The sequence below is a fragment of the Chaetodon auriga genome, chromosome 7 (genome assembly GCF_051107435.1).
Source record: "Chaetodon auriga isolate fChaAug3 chromosome 7, fChaAug3.hap1, whole genome shotgun sequence".
Lineage (NCBI taxonomy): Eukaryota > Metazoa > Chordata > Actinopteri > Chaetodontiformes > Chaetodontidae > Chaetodon > Chaetodon auriga.
The window spans coordinates 15,123,114-15,150,417 of NC_135080.1; the positions used below are offsets into that span (position 1 = coordinate 15,123,114).

At 46.8% G+C, this 27,304-nt stretch overlaps 1 protein-coding gene across 1 annotated transcript; it reads right to left on the reverse strand.

Moving 5' to 3' along the window:
- Window positions 1-308: 308 nt before the first annotated feature.
- Window positions 309-26,885, reverse strand: clpb (ClpB family mitochondrial disaggregase). Its single transcript, XM_076734574.1, has 16 exons — window positions 26,226-26,885; window positions 25,948-25,999; window positions 24,353-24,439; window positions 18,554-18,657; window positions 16,934-17,062; window positions 13,416-13,513; window positions 11,456-11,570; window positions 6,500-6,577; window positions 4,596-4,651; window positions 4,263-4,307; window positions 3,649-3,810; window positions 3,407-3,563; window positions 3,223-3,296; window positions 2,938-3,057; window positions 1,846-1,950; window positions 309-1,736 (listed from the first exon to the last, which is right to left on the reverse strand). The coding sequence occupies exons 1-16, from the start codon at window positions 26,680-26,682 to the stop codon at window positions 1,539-1,541; spliced, it is 2,037 nt and encodes a 678-aa protein (XP_076590689.1). The 5' UTR covers window positions 26,683-26,885; the 3' UTR covers window positions 309-1,538.
- Window positions 26,886-27,304: the final 419 nt, after the last annotated feature.

Sequence of the window (27,304 nt, forward strand, 5' to 3'; positions counted from 1 at the left end):
TGTGTGTGTGTGTGTGTGTGTGTGTGTGTGTGTGTGTGTGTGTGTGTGTGTGTGTGTGTGTGTGTCGTCCTCTGCATTCCCTCCCAGCGTCTGACACAGACCCCCACATAGAGCAGAATTCCAAGGAAATTCCTCTGTCATGTTGTTTCACAAGGTGGACAAGCTTTATTGTTGCAGAATTCCCACCCAGGCACTGGTCTCTCTCTCTCTGACACACACACACACACACACACACACACACACACACACACACATCCATCAGGAGTGTCAGTGCGACACAAACAGAACAAAAAACAGAGGAATTCTCCTTTTTGTTGTGATGACTTTATTTACACGTCGGGACACAAGAACGAGAAACGTTGCTGGATTACATTTGCCGCCTTCGCCGTCAACATGCTGTTCAAACATTTATGAGACAACACTTTGAATATTATTTCTTTACGACTCTAAATTTCTCTGCGTGTCACACACTGTACGGCACCGGAGCACGCCGTCGTGACAGACGAGACTTCTTCACATTAACATGCATCAAAAGGAAACAATTCACAAGGCAATTATATTACCCATCATTCAAAGGGGCTGTGAGACATTTCTGCTTGGTGTTTCTCGGCTAACACATCCGTTACTAAAATGGAATGAATGAGCAGGTTGTGTTTGCGAACATTTGTCAGTGAAGTTGAATTAAAAGTGAACACACAGGCAGCCATCTTTGGTCATTAATGCTTCCTCTTCCTTCACAGCGAACGGACAGAGCGGCTGCTATTCGTCCAACTTTGGCAAAACATTTGTCACTTTTTAATTGGATTACTTGGTATTTAAGAGATGAAAGTTGTGCTATGCGTTAACGCCCTCCGATCAATATCCATTTAGATTGTTTTCCATATGACATCCCTCGTCTCTGCCAAATCATGCAACAGCTTAACTGGCCCCCAAACTGCCATTCATCCTTTCAGTGCACCACTATCCACTGCCATTAACTTAACTTACATAGATCTTTAATAAATGTGAAACATTTTGTCTGTTTTCAGTGTTCTAACTATGATGTGAACATTAACTTATCACAGTGCCACAGTGAAGATGCTGCTACCACGAACACAATGCGGCAAAGCTTTATTTTCTTCAGCTGATACGAAGCTTCGGTTGACTGATGAGATGTTTGATGATGAGAACGGTGAAGCTGCACAGGCACACTGAAGCCTCTACGCTACTTCTACAAGCACACATGCGAAACATTTCCTCCTTATCCTCTTGATATTAGTCCCAGTTGACATGAAAGTCTGTTGTAAGATAAACTTTGGAGGTCCAGCTGGTTAATTTGCTGTTTACAGCTCAGATTGGACTGCGTGTTGTGGAAAAGTTGGCATGTGATGACTGAGAGTGTGTACTGAAACAGAGAGGCAGTGATGTGTTTATCAGAGGTATGTTTATTGGTAACAGCCATCAAGAGCCATCCATCCTCCTGACACAGCATGATGATGATGATGATGATGATATGGTGTGCATACATATCTGCATATCCTCTGTGTTTCTGTGCGCTGTCAGTGTTCAGGGCTGAGCGGTGGACGGATGTCCAGCGTTCTCGATGAGCTGTCCTCTCCCACCACTTCGAGGCGCAGACTGGGTGCACTCCGCTCCTCCTCGTCCTCCGATTGGACCAACAGACGCAGGGTGCAGCCTTTGGGCAGCAGCTCCTGCTCGTATGCTGCGGCTAACTGGTTGACGACCCGCCGCTCAACCTGAGGGATTGTTGATGCCGTCAGTGGTAAGGCAGCGTGTAGAAAACGGTTTTTCCCTAAAGCCTCTGAAGACTTTTCAGACAACCTGGTGAGACAGTTTGGGTGTTACCTCATGTTTGATGGAGCGTGCTCCGTAATGCATGTTATACCCGCCCGCCAACAGGTCCAGGACCGGGCGATCCCACTGAAGAGTGATGTCATGGCGCTGCTTAGCCTAACGACAGAGGGGGAGAAAAAAAGAGAGAAACAACAGGTTAATTGGTGACAAGAGCATCATAAACAGTCCAATCAGAAGGAGAGGTGGCAGAGACGGATCGAGAGGAGTGATGAGTAATGAGATTGCGACAAAGACACAAATGTCAAGGCAGAGAGGAGATACTGTCGCGCAGCATGTCTGCCAGTGCTAATCAACAGGCCCTTAATGCGCTTTAATCAAACACCAGTCAATAGTAGTAATCAGGCCTGCTCATTTAGCTACTGATGTTAACGCTCCATTCGATAAACACAACGCCGTGTCGCACTCCAGAGATCCAAACGCTGATATCACAACATTACAAACACCATATTAAGGCAATAATGATAGCAGCAGACATTTCATTTATTTAATGCAAGTGAGTGACAAACAAATAGCTGGCGAGGATTCTGTAATAATGAGATTTCTGCTGTAAGCACCGCTGCCACATAGAGGCGAGTTATTACGAGACCAGTACACTGAAAACAGAAACGCTAACAAATGGATAACACAGGAGAACACGCGTGCCACACACAGCAGCATTCACAAGACAGACCGATGCCGAGTGAGAGCCATGAGCCAGGTCCCTATCAGTCGCCTGCAGGGCTCATGTTGGCTGTCAGGACACCAGCTGTAATATTAATAATTAAATATTGATGAAGGCTCCACATGTTAAACACTGTAATCACATTATAGTGAGTAGTAGTGGCACATCATATTGATCTGCGTGTGTTCCTGCACAGCTCAGCAGCTGCAGGACGGGGTGGGCAGGGCCTTCCAGTCCCACTGGAGGACAGTGTCATAAAGGTAGTGCGCTGTGAGGACGGGCCTCTGGAAACTTTAACGTTCAAATCATCCATAATCCATAACATAAAGGAGAAAATCTCTTTTCAACCATAGGAGCGTTTCTTAAAAAGTATAATATGTAACCCTGGGATGTGGTCTGCCCGCGCGCGCAGTGTTACGTACCTTCTTGGCCCAGAAGCTGAGCTCTTTGCTGACCAGCTGTAGCAGCTCGGAGTGACAGAATGGCAGGAAGTATACAATTTCATTGATCCGACCGAGAAACTCGTCCCTCCGGAAATGAGCCTGGGGAGGAACCAAAGAAGTAACAATGACAACGAGGCCAATTACAGTGCACTGCTGCAGCAAAGCAAACAGTTTAACCGTAAGATATGTCTTTAATTACACCAAAATGTGGGTCCAGCTGTGTGTGTGTGTGTGTGTGTGTGTGTGCACGTGTTAATGCATTACCTTCAGGATTGGTCGAATCACAGATTCTTTAAACTGTTGGGAGATTTTGATGTCATCACTTTTCTGAACATCCTCTGGGGAAAAGCACAACACCAACATTCATTTCACTTCTGAACGCAGTGCGCCACAGACAACCGTGCATCACTTTGTCTTTGTGTTTTCAAGTACGTGTAAGTTCTCTCACTGAGGTTGTCGGCCAGCTTTCTGCGGCTGACCTCCTCAGCTTCCTGGCGAAGCTGCAGTGCATGGTGGGCGATTTCGTCACTTGCGACGTTCGATGTCATGATGAAGATCGCGTCTTTACATTCGATGGTCTTCCCCTTTCCGTCCGTGAGGCGACCCTGAGGGAGAGGTCGGCAGAAACACGGGATGAGTGTAAATTCACCGACGTTTAATATCAGAGCGTGTTAGAGGTCGGATACACACCTCATCAAAGAGCTGCAGCATGATGGTAAGAACATCAGGGTGGGCCTTGTCCACTTCATCAAACAGGACAACGGCGTTGGGACACGCCTTCAACAGCTTGGTCAGCTGACCCCCTTCCTCATGTCCCACGTATCCCGGTGGGGAGCCGATGAACTTCGCCACCTGAGAGACGAGGGAGAGGGGAGCACAAAGGGTCAAGAGAAGTGTTTTGCCAGGATCCCACTGATCATTCTTTCTGCTGCTGCAAACTGCTCCTCAAAAATCTCATAAATAAAACCACTGAGGTGAAATGATTGGATGTGGTTCTGCGACTCTGATTCACAGATTAAATGTATTCATCACCAAAGCCTCACAGAGAAGAGCAAAACAGGGCAAAAACAACATTCATTTTGGTTTATGCATCCATTATGAGTACATGAACAGAATTAATCCAATGCGTCATCGCAGCAGAGTGATGCGCCCATAACAGATACCCTCCCTCGAAATGAATGCTCCTCTGGTGGAGCAACACGTCCGGCACAGTGTGTGTGAGTCAGGCATTAGACGCCCTCTAACACTCCGGCTGCTCCCTGACTTGACACTCGTGTATTTGGAACAGGTGCAGAGTGTCTTACCTCGTGCTTTTCCTGGAACTCGGACATGTCCATACGGATGAAACCCTGCAAACACACGACAGATTAACCTCCCTAAGAGGCACGACGAGCTCGTCTCATGCTGCTGTATCGGTGTGTATTTTTGTGTTGAACATGTGGTACTGATGGTTACAATAGAAACCGACACAAATTGAATTCTCTGTCATTTCTTCACTAAATTAAATGTCTATGTGTTTTCTATCTATGAAAAGAGCTGTTTTCCGCCTATTGACTAATGGCTAAAACACTGCTGTATGACACAGGTGTATGCCTGTGTGTGTGTGTGTGTGTGTGTGTGTGAGACACACGACATACCTTTTTGATGTCCTTGTGCATGTAGCGAGCCACCTGTTTGGCCAACTCTGTCTTTCCTGTGACACCCGCCATCAACCGGTCAGACCAAACAGAGACATCATTTAATTATTCTGCCTCAAACAGGAAGTGCCTCCATTTAATTACTTTGTTTTTAATATATATATTAAAAAAAACAGGTAAATAAGCCCTGCTTTTTTGGAACACATCAGCATGCACAGATTTCAGGAAGTCAGGGAAACAAACACACTCATTTCAGGCGGAAAGACGATCTCTCTCCTGCTCTGAGTGCTGGTCTAAACCCCAGCGCCTCCCCCTCTGTGAAGCTTTCAATCATTCCCTGCTCTCCAGAAGCACACATTATGTTTGTCAGTAAAATATTCTGCATATAAATGCTCATATATGATATTGATGTCTTGTGTTTGCTATGCATATGATGTGTGTGTGTGTGTGTGTGTGCGCGCGTGCCTGCCTGGGTCTTGTTGCTGTGTTTAATATTGATGTCTCGTGGCCACTATTAGTCGCTGAAGGCAACAGAGAATATGAACACTGTCTCCCCTTCATCCATCTCTCTGGCCTGTCATTTCACCATCTCCCTCTTTTTTAGCCATCTATCTGGCCCTTAATATCCCTCTTTCCTTCATGCAAACACACACACACACACACACACACACACACACACACACACACACACACACATCACATCTTGCATTTTAAGCTTTCCCCCAGAGGTGTCCTTTAATACTGAGTATCTGCTGATATCCAATTGATCCAAAACTCCTCAGAGCAGCTTTAATTTGACTAAAACAATTCATTTTTGCTGTTTGACTAAAAACACACCCTCTCCTCCAACAGTGTGCCATATGCACGGACAGAGGAGCGTCTATCTGTTGGATCCGTTGTAGCACAAAGGTGCAGACAGAACTGAGACAGTCTCAATTCATCCCCACCATCCCCAGTGGATATCATTAATTGAAACTGCTGGCTGTTGTTGTTTTGTTAGTGTTGCTCTGAGGGTTGTCCGCTCTCAGTGCTGTGGGTCAGAAAGAGGTTCCAGTGTTTTAAAGTGCAATCAGCTGTTTTTGACAGCCGGGCTGCCCGCAGCTCAACGGGCTGTAATAAACAAAAGATTAGAAATGGATGGAGCTTTGTGGAGCCAAACAAGATCAGATTTAAAAAACACCTTGATCTGTCCTGAAATCAGTCTTCCAGATCATGCACGTACACACACACACATACACACACACACCAAGTCTAAACCAGTATCCAGAAGGATTTGTTTTATATACGTGCTTGTGCAGTTCCAGCTCAGTTTGTCTGTGTTTTTCTGTAGTTCCTCTGGTTTGGAAATTGATTCATTAATTAATTTTATCATCCCCTGAGGAAAGTTGATCGAGAAGGAAGTGAGCCAAGCAGAGCCTTTGTAGGCGGGGCTGCTCCCGCGTCAGACGGGCTGTGACATCGCAAATGTTTGCAGTCGCTCTGGTTAAAAAGAGCTCCTGATAGGAAAAACTGCTCATAAGCACTGAATTAATTCACCATATTAATGATCTCAATCTGACATAGAACCTCAAGAAGACAGCTGGGTCAGGTGGTGAACACGGTGAATGATAGCTGATAGTTTATCTTACTACAGCAGCTAACATTAACGCCAGCCTGCCGACCTGTAACTGTGGAACAAGTTCACTAGCCAGGTCTTCTTTTAAAAACACAGGCTTTTGTGCTCTTGTGTGTTCTGTTGCTTTTGAGATGAGAAGAGCAGGAAAATTCACTCCATTCAAAAAACTCCACTTTCTCAAGTGTTCTGTTTATTTTGGCCGCTACTTTAAGGAAAACTGAAGAGGAGTTTTTTTTTTGATCAAACTAGAAAGGAGGTGGTGGGTGTGAATGATGAGAGAGTGATTTACCAATTCCCGATGAGCCGAGGAAGAGGAAGACGAGAGGATGCTCTTCGTCGTACCAACCGTTCTCCTTCCTCCTGATGGCTGCCGAGTGCAGATCGAGGGAGAAAGAAAAGGAGGACTATTATTTCACTCATTTGCATTTGTTGACTTTGCTTTCGCATTAAGTTTCACCCAACTGAACCGAGCTGACCCGAGGGCGGCTAGTATCCCAGAAACTATGATAAAAGAGTGGCAGAGCAGGGATGAGAAAAGGGTCAGAGACATTCGGTGGAAAAAAAAGGAGAAAGGAGAGAGAAAACAGAGCAAGAGAGCAAGATGAGAGACCTCCAGAAAGCTACCCACGATGCCTCTCTTCCCCCCTCAGTCAGTGGGGCCATTAGCCAGCGGTAATTGTGTTAGCCTCCCTGGCGCGGCCATGGCAAAATCAGTTTAGCATGGATCGCAGCCTCACACACACACTCACACACACACACACGCTTGCTTAAAGAGGAGTGCCTACCCAACCCTGCCATCCTCCCAGCAACCACACACACACACACACACACACACACAAAGACAAGATGATGAGGTGGGTCGGAGGGGAGTAAAGAGTGTTTTTGGCCGTGGTTTCAGCCACTCGACGAAGAAGCAGACTCCAGCACAAACTCATCCAAATCCGAAGCTGTTGAGAGGCCGCAGCCAAAACCAGCGCCATCGATGAGCCAAGGCTCGGCCAGCAGGAGCAAAGCGAGCACGCTGGCTGATTGCACTGTTGCCTTGAGCGAAGGGGCTCTGGGTTTGAATGCGCTGGCAGGATGAGGGCTCAGTGTGTGGAGGCCCTGTGGGTTTCTCCTGGCTCTTTTCTGGTTTCCTCCCTCAGTCCAAAAACAAACATTTTACATTAATTGGAAACTCTAAATTGCTCATGGGGCGATCGTGGTGGTCTTAGCCTTGAGATGAGGACTGGCCACCTGCTCACAGTGTAGCACACCTTTAGGAGGCTCCAGCAGGAAAAGAAAATGTTTGTGTCATTCAGGGGAGTTAGCCTTTCAATCTTTTAAAAACCTCCCAGCACATCATGCTGCTGATATACCAGTAACATGACCTTTATTTACAGCCTTCATATGGTACGATCGTTCTTAAAGTCCAGATCCTGTAAATCCTGTGTGACAGTACATATAGCTTTCCTGTGGGTCATTTTCAGGTAATCAATGACAGGCGTTACCTTTCACCCTGATGCTTCTCGTCCACCTGATGTGCATCAAAGCAAGCGTCTTCAGACGGAAACCTGTCAGGCTTTTTCTCCTCAGCCTGACAGAGCAACAAAACATCAAACCTGAACCTGGCCCTCCTCTCTCCTACTCTTTGTCTGTCTTTGACTTCTACTGTGCAGCTGTGGATTGTAAGTTTAAAATGTTAAAGCACAGTTCCTGCATGTCTGCCTGAATCTGACACTTGTACCACATTTATCCTTCACTTTCTTTTCTTTTGGTGTCTTTTTTTTTCATTGGAAGTAGGAAATATAGCTGCATGCAGCAATACACCCTAACCCAGGTCACCACGAGGCACTGAGTCCCAACTGAAGACATATCCTTCATATTCAGACCACGTTCTTATACCCAATATCGTCTTCACAACTTGTGGCCAGCTGTTCCTAAAGAGGGTTTCTCAGCTTAAATATCTTGGACATAGTTAGCGGCTCTGTTCGAAACAATGAGCTTAAACGACGTGACACAGAGGTGTCAATTACTTGGCAAGCTACCGAGTGCAGCCAGAACAAGATAAGTGGCAGGAGAGCGCTGAGGAATCAAAATTTCAATTTCACTTCGCACAACAGTGAAAGTGTGTCCAACAACAAAGCATCTTTTACCAAGACGATGACACGCTTCCCGCTCACTCGCTGCACTCTGCGGCGAAGCTAAGAGGCTCCGCGCGTGTGATACAGCGAAGCTAAAATGCTTCACGACGGACACGAGATCCGAGTGCTAAACTAGCTACTAATAGCTGATAATCATAAAGAACAGATGCTTGGCAGGAGAGGAGCAGGAGAGGCCGAACGAGGGAGGCAGAGAGATGGCGAGATGGTACAGTGGAGAGGGAGGAGCAAAGATAAGGAGAGGAAAGAGGAGCAAGGATGCAGGGGGGAGATAAAGAGAGGAAAGAGAGAGGAGCGATGGAGATAAGGAGAGAGGGAACGAGGTAGAGAAACAAACGAGTGTGTCAGAGATGGACCCGGAGATGAATAGTGACAAGAGGGGCTCCAAAGCTCCGTCTGCTTTATCAACGGCCGTGTGAATGACAGCGTAACCTTCTGTGTGTTTGTGTGTGTTTTAGCTGATTGAGAGCGACTTTGACAGAAGGGCACACTGACATTTCTCAGAGGACCCTGACAACAACAAGGAAAGGAAGGAGGCACAAAACAAATGAAAGCTCGCCCTCTCTCTCTCACACACATGCATACACACACACACACACACACAGAGTCAGAGCAGTGTGTATTGGGCAGGTCTGGTTGGCTCTAACATGATTATAGAGGGATGATTCTCTTCAATAACTCTTAGCCCTGAGAGCTAAACCTGGATCAATCTAACCTCCTTCCTGTGCGCGTGTGTGTGTGTGTGTGTGTGTGTGTGTGTACTTGTTGGTGGATTTGTTTCTTGCCCGTGCGTGCGTGCATGCATGTGTGTGTGTGTGTGTGCGTGCACGTCGATGCGTATCTTGCTGCAGGCCAGCTGTTCGTCATGAGGAGTTCAGGTGGAAACAGCCGACATGATGACACACCAAATTCAAACTATTCTACAACATCCGTCCTTTTTGCACTGCGTATACATCTTTCAGTACATGACTAATCAATTGAGGAAGGATATAAAATTTAAGTACCAAGAACAAATACCGAATATTTGCTATTTCCTGCTTCTAAAAAGGATTTGCTTTTTCTCTGATTTCCATCACGGCAAACTTAATATCTTTATTTTTGGACTGTTTCAATTTGGATGGCACCCAGGGCTCTGGAAAGTATTTACCCTTTTTTGTGTAGTACTACAGCACAGACAGACAGGAAACATGGAGAGAGTGGGTGATGACAGAGGTTTCCGGCTGGAACAGAACTGGAAATGCTGCAGTCACATGTCGTGTTTTAACCAATCAATCACCGGGACGTCCCTGTCACGGACACTTTTCACTATTCTCTGACACTTCACAGACTGAGTGATTAATAGAAATAATGGACAAATGAATGGATAACTCAAATAATTCACAGTAAAAATCTGTTGTGTTGCTTCTGCGATGACATAATCTGGTCACGTGTCGCTCTCTCTCTCCTCTCTTTATCTTCACATCCTTTTCTCATTGGTTGCCTCCTTATCTACAGTATATTGCTTCCTCTCTTTCCCGGTCCATCTCCTCATCTAAACCTCTACTTCCCCCTCTCTGATTCCTTGCCTGATTCCTGCTCGGCTCACCTTTGATAGAAAAAAGAGCAAACAACACAACTATTAATGTACAGCAGATAACGTGTGTTTTTGTAAACGTCTCGGCGGACGGATTCCTCCGCCTGCCTCTTGGCCTCTTTTAGGCGTCCCACGTGTTCTCTTCCTGCTTTCAGTGTGTGTGTGTGTGTGTGTGAGAGATATATTCACTGTAATACCTCTCAGAGATCAATAAGCTGTTCCTTTATCACTGTGGCGACGTCTTCTATGGCTTTCAGGACAATTTGCCACGATAACAACAATCATTCATCACCTTGCCAAAGACTACAACTCCCACGATTCTCTCTTCCTTCGATGGCGCCTGTGACTGCTGCTCCAACAGCATCACCGTCTGCATTTTGGGTTTACAGACATCTATAGTTTGTATTTATAGAAATGTAGTTATGTATAGGTTTTTTTTTTTTGTCTCGAGGCGAAACTCCAAGTTGTTCTCCCGTTGGTTATAAACTCTCCAGTATTTGCTCTCACAAAAACGTTAAAGATTATAATATCCGCTCCTAGCTTTGGGAGTAAGTTGATTATTTTCACAAATCTGCCCAAGATCATAAAAATAATACACAGCCCTCTGTCTTTGCTGCAGAACCTTCCTGAACACACACACACTCTCTCATCTGCGGATCAATACATGGCCTCCATGGATGCCTGGTGTAATATCAGCTCTTTACTGTCTGCTGTGTTATTGTGCTCTAACTCATCCTCCCTCCTCTTCTCTATGCATTACACTCGCTCTCTTTGTCTTTCTGTCAATGCTCCGAGCGTTCTGCTCCTCAGCTACTTCTCCGCTATCTTGTCCCATCAGCGCTCCCGTCTCTTTTTTTGTCTCCCATTGTCTCCATTTGTTTTACCTCTGTCTCATTTGTTCTTCTCTTCCTGTCTCCATCATTACGCCTTTCGCCTGCCCGCCCCCGACTCTGTGCGTTTCGAGGAGGGGAGAAGGACGGCGCAGCAAAGGGAAAACCACGATGGAAAGATGCAGAAGGTGGAGACCACGAAGTGAAAGTGGAAAAGGACAAAAGGGTGAAGGAGAAAGAGTGGGTGTGATGAAGATCGAGGGGCTTAAGAGAGAGAGATGGAGGGAGAAACTGAGGAGAGGGAAGGGAAGAGAGACAGAGGGGGGCAAAGCAGGAAGAGGGAGAGAAAAGAGGAGGAGGGGTGAGGGGGGGTCTGTAGTATGTCTCCTCTCTCTGTAATCGTGTTAACTGGCGGCTCCAAGCCTGGCCTCTTCAGCTGTCACACACAAACACACACAAATGCACACAGCACCTGTGTATGCCTGACAGACAGCTCATTCATCACAATTAACCAATTACAGCCTCCGCTGGTCTGTCTGAACCCGCCTACTGCAGGAGGGAAGGGAGGAGGGCAATCGAGGGGAAAAGGAGGAGAGCAGTAAACAGAAACATGCTGAAAAGAGAGAGAGAAAAAGCTCTGCACCTGTGTGTGGGTGTGTGTGTGTGTGTGTGTGTGTGTGTGTGTGTGCGCGCGCGTTTACCTGAGGCCACAGTATTGATGGCCCCCTCCTGTCCGATGATATGCTCCTTCAGCCTCCTCTCTAGGGGGAATCTCCTCCTCTCCTCCGCCTCCCGCCGAGCCTGCGCCTCCTGGAACTAGATGGAGGTAAAAAGTAGACGAACATGCAGAGAACAGAGGAAGGAATCAGGAAGAGGACGGAGACATGCTGTTTCAAAATCAACTCTGAGGACGAGGACGAGGACGCTGACGCGTTCGCAGGTCTCACTTTCAACGCCTCATCGGCACTACGACGACACTGAAACAAGGAAAGAGTGAGGGTCCACACACACAGCTCTGACTGAAAGCCCCTCACTCAGAATCCTTTCCAGACACAACAACAAAGCTGTTCCTCCATTTTTATCGTTAACCGAATCAATGTCCGAGCCATAGACGTATCGCATGTCGCGCAGATTGTACAACCCTTTGATGGATATTTGTGATTTGTGGCTGCATGAATAAAATTGACCTGAGTGGACTCTTAAGCTCAAGCAAATTGTCTCCCAAAACGCCTGGAAACGATTCATCTCAATCTCTTCATTTGTCCCTTCAGGAAATGCTTTTATTGCTTCAATGATGTCGCGCAAGAAAAATGACCTGCGCACACAGGTGACTAGTGGAATACATTTGGAGCCAAACTAACAAAAATTGAATCCCAAACTTCTGATAAAGTTACTGAGCAGCCGCCGTTCAGTTAAGCAGCCTTCTTCTTACACTTTGCTTGACCCAAACGGATCTTTTCAATCATTTTACAAGCGTGTCAAAAATGTAGCTAATCAATAAATCTTTCCTGTACACAGGAATTGATTTCTGTTACACTGATGAGCTGCTAAACAGTGGAAATAATTTTATTTTGTACACAAAGCCGGGCGATGAATGCAACTACAATCATTTTGTGAGATTAAGTATCACATTTTTTAAACCTTCCTCTTCCTGTGTCAGTGTTTGCCTCCGTGTCTGACACACATTTCCTCTTTTCTGCTGATCTTCTCTCCTCCTCTTCCCAAATCTTTTTTCCCCTTATCTTCATGCCTCACCCCCCCCCCCCTCCCCAGTTTCTCTCCCTTTCTCTCTCAGTCGCCCCATCGCTCATTCATCCTCTCCTCTTTGTCTCCTCAGACTGCAGGGCTTCACCCTGCAGTGGAGGCAGGCTGTTTATTCTCTCTCTCCATCTTGCTTAGCTCTGGCCTGCTGTCAAGCTGGTAAATAACTACGGATAACTCAAGTTTTATTTAAGAAAACAGCCGAGCCCAGTTCTGCTAATACACCCCCGTGAAATACAGAGAGTCCCTTCAGTCAGCTGACTGTGGAGCCTGGTTCGTTTCAAACGTCAAGCAGCCTCCATCAGTCCTCCAAAATTTACAACACATTTTCTAATAATCGGAAAAACGCAAAGACAAAGGAAAGCAGGCTTTTATTAATAATGTAACATCATTTGGAGACAACTGGAAACATGAATTGTGACTCTTGCACGTTGAGTGAACGCCTTTTCAGCTGCAGCTGCATTTTAACGTATATGATCGAAGCAAAAAAACAACATTTAAGCTAAATCCCAACATTACAATTCTCACTCCAGGTTATATCTTGGCCGATACGACAACATCTATATAAAGTTGATGCATAATCCAACTTCACTCTTCAGCACGTTTTTAACCCCAGTTAACCTCCACCAGCCTTCACAAATCTAACACTCAATAGCACCTGTCACTCAGTCACCGGACGCTCACAGACCTCCTGAGGAGTGTGTGTCTGTGTGCATGATGGCAAGTAAATGACACAGATGTCTGCTGAGTGGATTGTGCCGAGTCATTCGGACCAGACCACAGGAAACAACTACAGTATCAAAACATTGTGCGTGCATGGAAACTAATGTTATTTTAATTGTATGGAAGCACCACAAAATGAGCCTTTGTGTCTGCATGAGCGTGATGAGTGCGTCATACCTTTCCTTCCCACTCCTGCAGCACTGCGCTCACATCTCCCTCCTTAGCATAGGCCCGTGCTGTGTGTCCCAAACCATTGGTCTGCAGGGGGTTGGCACCTGAATGCAAGCATGCAACACACACACACACACACACACACACACAGAGAAAAGTACAGTTCATGCATTAGGAAAAAAAAAATTGTTGCAACTTACAAAATCATCTCTTTTTAGAAAAATGTGCTCATCTTTTTTATCGCAAGTACCAGAAGAATAAGCACACACCACGTCAGCAGGAGGGCCAACACGTCGATCAACAGAGTGAGGCTGGAGGTCACACGGGTTCAGAGGTCACTGAGACTAACTGCAGTGAAGCAGGAGGGCCATGCAATGACCCTGTAGGGGGTATCATATCTGCAACGCGTGCCAATAACACACACTTTGACCCCTACACCCGCACACCACCACCCTGGATTATTATACAATCTATACACACTGCAGGTTGTTGCAGGTTGGGGGCCATTGGGGCACATAAGAACACACGCTGCCACACAGCAGGAGGGGTCAAACGGAGGAAAACTTTGTTAAACGGACTATCTTTAAGTGAGTAAAAATGGGGGAGATCCATAATGTCACAGCACGTGTGAAGTGTGCCCGGGCTGGAGAGCGGTGGGCTTGTCAGTGAGGGTGGTTAGCAGTGCCTTCTGCCCTGACCTGTGCCACCACGCTCAACACACAAGTGCCTCCACATGCAGGTTTCCATCGCATCGACTTTTTTTTTTTTTTTTTTTTTTAGCAAAACGTGCCACAAATTTGGAAATGACTTCTTCTGCAAAGAACTGCAGCACGAGTACGAGTAGTAAGCAAAACACTGCAAACTCACTGGAGTGACATGAAATGCCTCTTTTTACTGATGCATCAGCAGGGAATGCAGTGAAGCACCTCTGCTTAGACTTCTTTATTGATCCCAATTTGGGAAATTGTTTAGAATATAAGATGATTAAAATAAAATGCTGTTAAAGGTGCACTGTGGCCCTTCAGCTAATGAGGGCAGATATTTGTACCAAATCCAACAATGATGCATAAAACTACATCAGTGACCCCTCTGAAGTTTTTTCTGAGCGAGCTGCAGTGAAAACTGTAACAAAGTACGTAATCAATGCAGGTGTCGGTTGATCCCGCTGCTCTGAGCTCCGACTGCAGAGACTAATAATCACTGCGACGATTATCGATAAACCCCTAAATTTTGTGACCTGCCCATGAAACTATTGATCCTGAAAACAATATGCCACTAACCACCCGCCCCCCTGCCAAAAAAAAAAAAAAAAAAAAACAAAACATGAGGGAGGAAAGCAATAAAGTACCCCCACACACACGCACACACTCACACACACAGAGGACATAATAAATAGCATCATTTAGGGCTTTAATATCAGGCCAACCCTCTGGGCCATAGCACTTTATAAGAGGATCAACACTAACGACACTCACACAAACAGACACACACACACACACACACACACACACACACACACACCACAGCTGAACATTCTCACACACACACACACACACACACACTCGCATACACAGGATCCCTTCATTAGGAGTGCTTTAGTTATGCCTATTAGGAGTCCCCTCCTCTTTCCCATTTCCTCCTCCCTCTCTTTCACTGCAGCTGGTGGGAGAGAGCCCCTGCTGCTCTTTGTGCACGAGTGAGGGTGTCCTTGTATCTGTATTGTGTGCGTCCGTGAGCATGTGTGTCTCCTCTGGCCTCCCACCACCTACGGAGCCGTCCATTACAGAGTGCCTCTGGCCACGGGCCTGATGTGGAGCCTGGGGAGGAGCTAGAGAGCCTCCGCAGGTAGTATGAGGGACCGTGGGCCGAGGAGAGGCCCGAGGGTGGGCCTGGAGACTGTGATGGATGGAGATGTGAGTCGAGGGCTGGCTAAGGCCAAAAGAGCAAACCCACGGTTAGTAGACGAGCGTGGACGCGCACAAACACAGGGGAAATAACAAGGTATAAGATACAACACGCACATACATGAAGGGAAGACGGCACGAACACACACACACCCCCAAACCCGCACAGATGTCCTGGAGCTGTGGCAGTTTATAAGATATTTTGTGATGATGTTAAAAAAGATGGATAGGAGGCTACAAAGAGGAAGTGGATTAAAGAAAAAGACAAACGACACAAACTTTGTCAAGAATAATCAAAAACGCATTAAAAACTTGTCCAGAAGTCCTTAATTAAGCGCCCATTCACATGGACAGTAATGTGTTCGTGATTGAAAGTCTGTGATGTCATGATTGTTATTGGCCGCGATGGTGGCGCCAACCCGGCAACGGCCCCGTCGGGCGAGGAGCGACCCACCGCGTCTTTAATGCGATTGTCTTAAAACAAATGTCTCTGCTTTGTGAAATTTCTTACCTTTTTAATTCAAAAATGCGTCTGCGGAACATTTGATCGAATTAGGCGAAGTGATTTGTTTAAGCGTACAGCGTGCTTACAGACGCACGGGTGAGACGGGAGAGGCGGGCAGACAAGTGCTTTGGATGCACCATCCATCATAAACATAAACAAGACATTAATACTAGCTTCTGTCTGTGTGTGTGTGTGTGTGTGTGTGTGTAGTGACGGTTGGGCTGTTTTTAGCTTAAAAACATGTCAACCTAAAAAGCAACATCTCCAAACGTCCACTAGATTAAGACTAAAAAGGCGTGTAGAAACTTAAACATATCACACGGATAAAAACACACATGAATACATGAATATGTTAACAAATGAAATGGAAGCTTGAGTGCACAAACACACACACACATACACCATCACAAAGACACACACATCCTGTGACTGTGGAGTTACCCCAAGGGCACGTTCTGTGCGGAGGTCACAGTTCAACTAGGCCTCGCTTGTTTAAGAGCTGCTCGCCTGGAAACTGAGGGGGATATTCTGCCCCGAGGGTCCACGAGTGTGTGCGTGCGTGCATGCGTGCGTGTGTGTGTGTGTCTGTCGGTGGAGCTGAGTCAACGACAGGTGCGAGTGTAATGGGGGTGAATGGAGAGGGGGCATGAACAAGTGATCAATTTCAAATGAGCTTTGTAATACTGTTTATATTACTCGGGGGGTAGAAGCGTTAAGATGATGATACATGGAAAGCTTTTTAAAGCTGATAGAGATGAGACTGCCTCCAGCTCTGAGCGCAGAATGAGAACCATTTAGTTTGGAGAGCAAAGATTAAGGTGAGGAGGCTGGAGCGTGGCGCCATAAGACTGGCACGCCTGCATTTGTTCCTCACATTAATCAATCACGCAATGCAATTAATAATTCTAATGCATGAATTAACACTACAGACGCGTAAAATTAAAATCATTAATTATTGACTTCATTTGAATTATAAAGGGACCCTTCTTTCATACCTCTAAAGATTTTATTTAGGCTCATGTCTCAGAGTTGTTATGCAAACTGTACTCAGGAACAAGTCTTAGTCTACATGTAGACTCTCAGAGGTCCCTCATGGACTCTAAGGTGTGACATACCGGCCTCCAGCAGCATGCGGACGGTGCGTGGGTCATCAGCCAGCGTGGCGTAGTGAAGCGCCGTGCAGCCGCGGAAGCCGGCCCTGCTGCTGAGCCGGCTGCTGAATTCATCCTCTCTGGACACGAGGACTGCAGGAGGGGACAGAGAGCAACACGTGGACAGACAAGAAAGATTAGAACAACAGATGCTTTCTCTATTGTAGGACAGGAAGAACACACTTGTGAAGGGGGCATGTTCGGGCTCAAAATGGATTTGACAACGCGCGCGCTATTCCGTCAAAGACGGAAAGATGGCGGCCATGAGTCCAATCTGAGATGCAAGCCGAGGAGACGAATATGATGAATTAACACACAAATTCCACTTGAAATGTCTGAGCCTCGAAATCTGGAAGAACTTTCTTTAATCTATTCACAGTCGATGGTGAGCCTCCACCACCGTAATGTCTTCCCTGTTTGCAGCTTTACGAGAGTTGTTCATTTTCACAGATTTAAGCTAAACTGTCCGACACCATCGGACTAATGCGAGCTGTGTTTTCGGGCCTCCTCTGCTCTGCTCCTGACTAATAACACACACAGTCTATCATTCTCTCCTTACTTCTCTTTTTCATAAGAGCACTCATCTCGTGCCACTCCTCTGTCATCCATTTCTATTTTTCCGCCTCCTTCCTCTCCTCCTTTGGTATCCATCACTTCCTTTCATCACTTGCACCCTCTCCCTCCCTCTCCCCCTCCTCCCTCTATCCCAATAACTTTGTCTCATCCATTTCCTGACTTCCTCTCCCTCCCTCATCATCCCACCCATTTCCTTCAATCCCTCCCTCCCTCCATCACCCCTCCAAACATCCACATGTTCTTCCTTCTCCTCCGTCTTTAACCTCTCCCTCACTCCACCCATTGCCGCTCCCCACCGTCTACCCTTCCCTTCGCCTTCTTTCACTGCCTTCCTCCTTCTATTTTTCCTTCCTTCATCCGTCTTTCCCTTCCTCCATCTATCCCACCCTTTTTCTCTATCTCTCTGGCAGTCTCTTTCTGCAGCATGTGTGTGTGTGTGTGTGTGTGAGAGAGAGAGAGAGAGAGAGAGAGAGAGAGAGAGAGAGAGAGAGAGAGAGAGAGAGAGAGAGAGAGACAGGGCGGGATAATCATAGCTAACCCAATAAAGCGTCGCACAGGCCCCCCTAGCCCATCCATCAGCGTGCGTCTGGGAAACGCTTCCCCACGCTACGCCGGCCCCACGTGGACCCAAACCTGACAGCCATATAAATGTCTGCAATATACATATCCCATATAAATATGTCTGCAGAAACCCAACACACACTGGGGGGGGGGGGGTAAAGTGTGTGTGTATGTGTGTGTGTCTGTGTGTGTGTCCCTGTGCCATCCTGTCTGCGTGTTTGTGTGGGAGCTCGGAAGAAAAACAAATAAAACACGCACTACTTGTCAAGGAACATGTAAAATAAATAACTGGGAAGAAATGAAACATGTACATATATGCAAATCTGTATGCAAATCATAATGTCTCGTAATATCTGGTTCAACACTTAGGATTCATATGTGTAATATAGCAAACACACACACACACACACACACACACGCAGCCACAGAGTGTGTTTTCTGTGTCACCTTCCAGCGAGTGGATGCCCTTCTCCCGCGAGGTGTCGTAAACGTTGTTGAAGTCGTCTCCGGCATTTGGGTCGGCGCCGGCTTCGAGCAGGACCTTCACCACGCTGGGAAACAACACAAGGCAAAAACTGTGTTTATTGTTTGTTTTCATATGAACTCGCAGAGAGCAGCTAGATCCAGCCAGCCAGCCCGACTGGATCTGTCTCCTGACTTCCTTTGTGCCGTAAATCAAGCCTTCGTTTACCCAGGAGACCCGGTGACAGACAGGAAGCACAGTGAAAACGAGGCTTACAGGGAACCAAGCTAACGCTAACAGTGTCATTATTCTGTAACCGTGACATCGTGCAGTCAACATTTCCTTCATGATGACACGTGAAAGCAAAACAACTGGTCTGCTGTCAGTTCTGTATCTGACGGTCCCCAGTTTTTAATTTTAATTTAAAAAAATATTGCAAATCCAACACTGTCATAAAGTAGACTTCTCATGTCCAACAGCGCCCACGATGGCCTTGAACAACCAGACATTAAAGGGACAGTTACCACGGTATGAACAGGAAGCTCCTTCCTTCTGTTTCCTAACACCACCAACGACATCAGGTGCCACAGCAGCTACAGGAGTGGGACGCAGGCTGGATTAGTTTCCTTCCCGCCATCAAACACAACCTCGACAGTAAAGCCTCTCTCTTCCTTACGGCTTGAAAACAAACACACGCTGCACGCAGAAGCGAACGTCTAATTCCTCAACTGACTCTTTCACCTGATTTACCCGCCGTCTGTCCCGTTATGACGGACACACTCCAATGGCCGCTTCCCTCCTTCACTACACACTTGTCTGCTTCGTAACATGTACATACGCGCACATCCAAGGGGCAAGGGTCGGGCCTGCTTCCGGCGCCATTGGAGGGGGTTTGTGTGTCGCAGTGTGTGTTTGTGTGTAGCCCTTCATTGGAGCGTACCGCCTTATAGAACAAACACGAGAACCTCGGCAACACCACTCACTGTGACCCAGCGGACATTCCAGGTACCGTCTCTCCGTCTACAGAACACACGCACACACACTCTTTACATTTACCACCATGAACGTGAGCAACGGCTTTGACATTGAGACACAGGCAGGCCGATGAATACACACAAAAACTAGCCAGCCAGTCTGCCGCGAATGAGAGCAAGAACGGGGGCGATGGCCGAAACATGAACCCTGCCAGTACGCTGCTGGCTGTCATTAAACCTGTGACTATGTAATGCAGCCTGGGAGGGAGTGATGGATCATTTTCAGCTAAATGGTTATGGCACGGGGCCTGAGAGGGCTTAAATGGAGCTAAATGATTATTCATAGGAGGAAGAGGTGGACGCCTTCTTTAGAGCGCTTGACCACGAAACAGACTCTCTTTGGGAGACGCCATGCTCTTAAAAATGAGTTTGACGTCAAGAATGACGAGGTTTTCTCTGATTAAAATTAAAGGTGAGGTGTGGGATCAGACACCCTGATCACCTGCTAGTGTGTGATTCAAAATATGAGGCACTAAACTCTTTGAAGCATGTGTCAATAAATGGAATTAGGAATGAAAAAAAACTGCATTTTCTATCAAGATTAATTTCTCTGTAAAATGTTTAACAGTAAATAGTGAAATTAAAATATCCCAGAGCCCACAGAGACGTGTTCAAATCACTCATTTCTACTGAACAACAGTCTAAACCTAAAGATAATTAGCCTCCTGTTATATTTGATGAAGAAAAACATCAGATTGTCTCATTTGAGAAGCTGCAAGTTTGCTTTAAAAACACTACAGAAGCAGTCAGAAGATGACTGATGAACATTTCAATCATCTTTTCAGCTCTACAGGGAATCTGGTACCGATGTCTGTTTGTGATACCAGCCTCAAAAATCACAGATCAGTAAAATTAAAGAAAAGAACGAGACTTTCCCGTCATCTCCTTTAACATAATTAAAATCTGACTTTGCTAGTTGGTATCGTCACATGTGTTCTTGTGGGAGAGCGAGGCTGAGAACAGTCTGGCCAGGTCTTTGTGTCTGACCTTGCTGAGGGGGTATAAAGGACTATCGGGGGGTCTCCTTTTGTTACTGTATCGCTGTGGCTGGGGGCGGCGGGGGGGGGGGGGGGCGTGACCCACGGAGGGCTCTCCTCTCACCCTTGCAAGCACTTCTACAAACACGTCGACGCATCCTCCGAGACACATGCAGACACACACAGACTGTGGTTGGTCACATGAGGCTGGGCAGGACTGTGTGAAGAAGTGAGATGGTCTGAAAAGGGTTAATGGCATCAGAAAGGTAAACACGCGGGGATAAAGAGAGGAAAACTGCAGAGAGGAGGAGGAGGAGGTGGAGGAGGAGGAGTGGATGAAAGGAGGGAAGAGCCGCTAAAAAGATGAAAGAGAGGGAGATTTAATTACACAGGACAGTGCGAAAACTAATGAGCTTTTGAAAACAGTTTATAGTTTTACTAATCAACTGATGATCAAGTGGCTAACTTTATTTGGGACGTTTAGGAGGAGAGCTGCAGCACTAATTTGAGGCCAAACTGAAGGCATGCAGGGGTTAATTAGGTTAAACTCCCGTTTTAAAGGACTGGGCCAAAAGCTGAAATTCCACACTTCCTAATGTTACCTGCACACTGCAAGATTAAACCAATTAATACCAATTATAAGACGTTCTCCCCGCTATGCCACCATCCAGCTCTTGTATCGAAGGCTTGTTGGCTTAACAAGCCGCCGCCCAGTGTGCTGGATTGAACTGTCCAGGTTGTGCCGAGGTTTGCCGGCAGGTGACTGGTGTTGCTGCTGGGGGCTGGTGTTAGTTTCCCCGTCCTTGCCCTGGAGGGAAGACAGGAAACAGACACTTCCGTCTCTCCTGGGCTACAATGGACACCCGAGCCGAACTGACCATCCATGTCTCTGACCACCTGCTCCAGACGCTGGACCTCACTTGACCTCATCTCACCTGGCGCACACCTGGGGTCAGACAGATGCCAGGAAGAGAGCATCCCTGCACTTAACCTTTCCTTTTTTTTTAAATTTCAGTCAAATCACCTGATGGTCAAATGTAATCTTATTTAGCTTTTTATCCAAGCATTTGTTTTGTTTGCAAATGATGACACATATATTTTACATCCTCAGCTTATACATAAAATATATAAAAAACATTCAAAGAAAACATTCGTTAAATTCTAAATCCTAAAGAAAGAAACCCAAAGGAAACTTGATTTATCACACAGGCTGCTGCTGTTCAATAAAAATGGTCAGCAGATTACATTAAATGTTACAAGGGGGCGAAGAAGAAACAGCCACAGGGCTTAGTTCAATGACGAGCTGCAGGTGAGAGGCTCATACTGCAGTACAGTACAGTACTTTTACCTCGCTGTGCTGTCCTGGAAAACCATTCACCGCATGGCATCACGACTCTAACGGCTGCTGTTTGACTTAGCTTATTGTGTTTTTCCTAATTCTTCCATTTAACCCACTTTTTTCTGGCTGAAGTTCATGTCCATCAGCAAACCCTGTCTCAGTCACTGACCTGTTGTGATGCAGCTGTGAAACCAAAAAAAGTAGATAACAATCTCTCATTTCCAGATGTGCATCTAATAAAAATGACTCCTTTGTATTGAACTTTGCAGCGTACACGTGTTGAAAATCACGACATGAAAACCCATTACTGTGGCTTTAATGTGTCACTGGGCAGAATACCCATGGAGTTGCTGCTTGTTATATTATCAGCGAGGGAACATTGTCTCAGTGTGAGAAACAACAATAACCCACTTATGGTAACTGATTCTGTCTCTAAAACAGCCTTCTTACATCACAATGTTGGTGCATCGTGACCACATCATGATAATATTTCACTGGGAGCTCTGGACTATTCAAATCCAGCTAATCCCAAACCCATAATCCCACTCCACATCACTCTCACTCCACACCTAAACTATCATCTCTTCTCATTCCCGACGAGCCGCTCATCCTCTCCGACCATCGTCCATCCTGCCCCCTCGTTTGGCCCCCCCCCCCCCGTCGAGCCGCTCGGCCGACAGGTCGGAACGGTCAACAGGCGTTACACTCGGCTGAGCGCTCATTGTGCACGTGAATGCGGCGAGGGAGGGATGGAGGGACAGAAGGAGAGATGGAGATGAGCATTGTGTGTTAAAGAGTGCAAACAGTGGACCAGGCCCTGCGCCTCCCTGATTTAGCCCCACATCAAAGCTAAGCAAACACACGCCCCCCCTGAAGTCTCACCCTTAATTCTTACACTCCAACCCCGATTCCCTCACACAGCCGCACCTCGACCCCTGAACACAAGAGGGGCCGCCCGGTGGACGCCGCACCTACAAACTGTCGGCGCGCCGAAATCCTCGGCCTCTCGAAACACAGTTACCACTTCTGGTCGGGGAAAATATAAATACAGTGTGAGAGAGGGGTGAAGTAATTCAACAATAAGACTCAGGCTGACGTTCTAGCTACGGGCTAAACCTCGTTCATGAGTAATGCTCCCGCTGTTTTCACTTAACGGCTGCAAATAAAGTTGTGTGTGACTGAGTAATAGGCAGTTGGCCTGTAAGATATTTGGTGTAAACTCCCCTCGTCCGTGTGTTGGTGCACACATTCACACATGCATCCTCACTTGTGTGTGTGGATACGTGTGTGTGTGTGTGTGTGTGTGTGTGTGAGAGACTTGTGTGACTGATGTGTGTGAACCGATGTTCTGTCTTCCCTGCAGCAGTGACGGCTCACTGGGGGGTTGGAAGACGGGATTAAACACAGAGGAGTGTCACTGCCTCGCTGAGTTATAGCACTCATAACACACACACACACACACACACACACACACACACACACAAACACACACACGACAGTGCAGTGACACACACACAAAGCAGACACAAACTCACATACAAATCTGTATCCAAAAACATCTTACATACATCAATATGTTCCACCGCAGCAATCACTCACACACGTCACGCGACTAACCATTACTTTCATTAAGGACAACGTTTTGTCCAAAGTCCAAAGATTTCTAATTTGGAATCACGTACAAGAGGAAATTCTCACATTTGAGGAGCTTAAACCAGCATATTTGTGACATTTCTTTCTTGAATTATTCACAAATTATCAAAAATTGTTATTAATCACTTTTAACGGCAGATCGATTTCTTTCTTCAACGCTGCGATGACTTTACAGAAATCTGACAAACTTTGTTTTTTCTCACATTTCTTCTTCAAAAACGTGCTGCAATCACACTCACAGGTCCAAATGTTTCCACTTTTGCAGCAATAGCTCAACCTGCTTTACAAAGCAAGGAGCGACTGTAAGCCTGAGATTTAAAATAAGCTCATTTTAAACTATTTCCATATTCAAATTTCAATTATGCTTCTCGGGGGCGAGTGAGGCCCTTAAACAAAAAGTGACCGCACAGCCCTGATGGAGGGGGGGGGGGGGGGGGAGATCCTGTAAATTGGATTTGGCCCGGCCTTAACCTCGGCCCCTCTCTGTGTTGTGTGTGTTCTGGGGGCCAGGAGGCTAATTTAATTTGTTGGACAGAGAGATGGGGGAACGGGTAAAGACCGTCTGTCAGTCTGAAAGTTGCACTTTGCACTTCTGAAGACCTACTGTAACAACGAGAGCAGGGGCATGGATGACATATGCTCACGCGCTCGCTGGTGCAGACAGCTGTGTGATACACGGCATTACGGTCACGAGCGCTCGCCAGGGACGGCAACTCAGAACCGGGTAACGTGTGTGATTTGTTCAGTGGGTTTAGTTGACCGAAACACACACACACAGACCTGTGCTGGCGGTTCATGGCAGCCACCATGAGAGCGGTCCAACCCAGGCGGTGGCGGTGGTTTGGGTCGACGCCCTCTTTTAACAGCCTGATGAGAAAAAAGAAACAAAAAGCAACATCAACATCGACTCATACTTGCTCCTTGACCAGGTGATGTCTTTGTGTGTGTGTGTGTGTGTGTGTAAGCCAGGTGTGTGTCGATTTTCTGCCCGAGGGTATGACATCAGGTACTGGAGTGGCACAGTCCTTGTAAGTGTGTGTGTGTGTGTGTAAGCGATCCGCCTGTCGTTTCGTGTGCTAAGCAGGCAGACAGTGTGTGTGTTTACAGTCAACACGGTGGCCTCTGTCTGCTCTGCACTCAGCTCTGAAGCTCTCTGGCTCTGTTTTCACTGCCTGGTCTGCGTACAAGTGTCAGGGTCTGGGAGGAGAACATGGCTCACCACTACGGCTACGTCTGAGCTTTTCAGGGTGTAGTCGGAGCATCAGGAATATCTGGAAAACCAGCATTATAACCAGTCCTCGAGAACAGGTTGAACAGCCCAAAACATGACTTTTACTGTGAGAGACTTAATGCTTATCTCACACTAGGCTGCAATAAAACTTTTTTTTAGGCAATAACACAATCTGAGCAGAGCAGCTTCCATCCCTGAAATTCCAGCATCGTTATCAATAGAATCAGTTTGTCATGATAAAGCCCGGATCTCACAACAGCGCATCAACTTCATGCACATCTTCCAGCGTTAAAATGCTTTTTAAAAGGTTATAAAAGGTTTCACCGCAGCTGTAGTGCGACTGCTTTTCTAGAGCCTGTGTGAAAACGAGATCCCTATCCTCTCCACCGCCTCTCAGCAGACACACCCTGACACTCTACCACTTCTGTAAACTCAAGCCAAGCACTTAACACATCTGTGATCTGATGACTGGCTGTCTGCTAGCGGACCGTCTCGCTGCACTCTCACCTTCACCATCTGCCACAGGGGCACAGGTAACCCAAGCCAGCAAATGGAGACACACGCGGATAAACACATGTACACTGCTATATTACTAAGCACATTTACAGTCTTGAATATTTCGCGAGTCACAAGCAGAATTTCCATACAGAAATTTAGGATCATGATACTGTGCTTACACACCTGTTCAGGTGGCTCTGTTTGACTGACTGTGCAGGATAATTGTAGAAAACTTCTTTTTTCTCTTTTCAGTTTAAGGCAGGGGCATATTTTAATTCATGTGAAATCCTAAGAATCAAGGCCTGCAGTTGAAACTGAGCTCTGAGTGGCCGAGCCTGACATCCACCCTGCAGGGCGCCTCCTCTCCACGCACACGTGTTTACACACAGATGGCGCTCTTCTTCCACCTGGTGGTTACAGGTGGGACTGCAACAACAGGTGACAACTGTGCTTTCACGACTGCGGATGATCCTGGATGTTCTAGAAACTGATGATCCGTGGCTTGTATAAGGCTGTAACATCTGAACTATACTAAAGACCAGAAGATTATGGCTAATTTCCAAGAGCTGTGTGCTTACCATTACAGGCTGACAGTGTGTGTGTGTGTGTGTGTGAGTGTGTGTGTGTGTGATGGGGGAGGGGTTACCTGGCTACATCTTGAGAGTTACTAGTCCTTGCTGCCTCCAGTAGAGCATCACCTTGCCATTGTAAAGACAGACACAGATGAGGAAAAACATCACAGAAGAAGAATACAGAAAACTTCAATACATATTCGGAAATTAGAGACATACCAATAATGTATTTTAAAGCCTTATTTGGATTTGGAGTGTCATCAATTCACAAGAATTTCCATGCAAAGCTCATCAGTGACTGACAGACAAGCAGTCACACCATGTCAGACATCACAATGTCTGCTAGGTTTACCTTTGTTATCAGAATCTTTCTTCAGGCAAAAGGCCACTGCAGCAGCAGTCAGCACGCCGGCAGAGGCTACACCTGTTCTGCTGGATCTTCCACCTGTTCCCCGGCCCTCACCTCCGCCGCCCTGCCCGCTCTCCTCCCAATACTGGTTGTTGTTGCGCCCTCTGTTGGCCAGAGCCGCCCAGGAGCTACGGCGGTTCTGCAGGTTGGACAGCCACCTAGGGGCGAGGTGGTGGTACTGCACCGATGGGTTCACACTGGTACTAGGGGTCTCCTCAGCCAAAATTCCCCTTCTGGACACCCGGGAGGTGGACACGATGGGGTTGCGGTTGGTCTCCGCCGGTGTCTCGCGGATGCCCTGGCATGCGGCACCGTTCGCACTGGTCTGGAGAACGCGGCTGCACGGTGACAGGCTGCGCGACCTTCGCGCAAATAGCCTGGTGGGAACAGATGATAACATGGCGATAACCTCACCGACAGCGAAGCGGAGGATGAAAGCCTCAGTCTGGCGGTAATTCTGGAGGGTAACAGATACTCCACAGGCCAGGGACACCACGTTAATCCCGATAAAAGCTGTTATACCTCAATTTACAGGCAGCTAATCACAACCACCGAGACGAAAACAACTGCTTCACCTCATCGTAACGTGGATGTCACCAGAACGTCCGTTGCATTGTGGGAAATGTCGTTTAAATGGAATGTTCTGCGTCAGGTCTTACGGCGAGAGAAGTAGCTGTTACATACTTCCGTGTTCGCTTAAATCTAGTCAAACCACAGTACACAGGAGTTAGCCAGTGTCTCATAAAATTTCGGCAAATAGTTACACTGATACTGATAGGGCATGGATACATACAGGTTATATTAAAGTTGTTGCCAAGTCCCAGTGGTTACTTTTGAAGCGTCTTGCCTAAAATAACCGTCTTGTTCCACCATGGCTGTCCTGTATTTGTAGCCCAACAGACAACAATGTGCATCGCGAGCAGCTTATTTACTGCATCCGGACAGGACAGAGTTCTTTTGGTTTTCTGGTCTTTTCGTGTACGCATACATTTGTTGGCACACGCTGTTGTTTTGTCACTGCA

Excerpts from the sequence above, each read along its gene's own strand:
- clpb (XM_076734574.1), bottom strand. The coding sequence starts at position 26,682 with ATGTTATCATCTGTTCCCACCAGGCTATTTGCGCGAAGGTCGCGCAGC. Across the intron at positions 18,658-24,352 it reads GCCATGAACCGCCAGCACAG|CGTGGTGAAGGTCCTGCTCG; the intron begins GTCTGTGTGTGT and ends GTTGTTTCCCAG. Across the intron at positions 3,564-3,648 it reads TGCTGCAGCTCTTTGATGAG|GGTCGCCTCACGGACGGAAA; the intron begins GTGTGTATCCGA and ends CCTCTCCCTCAG.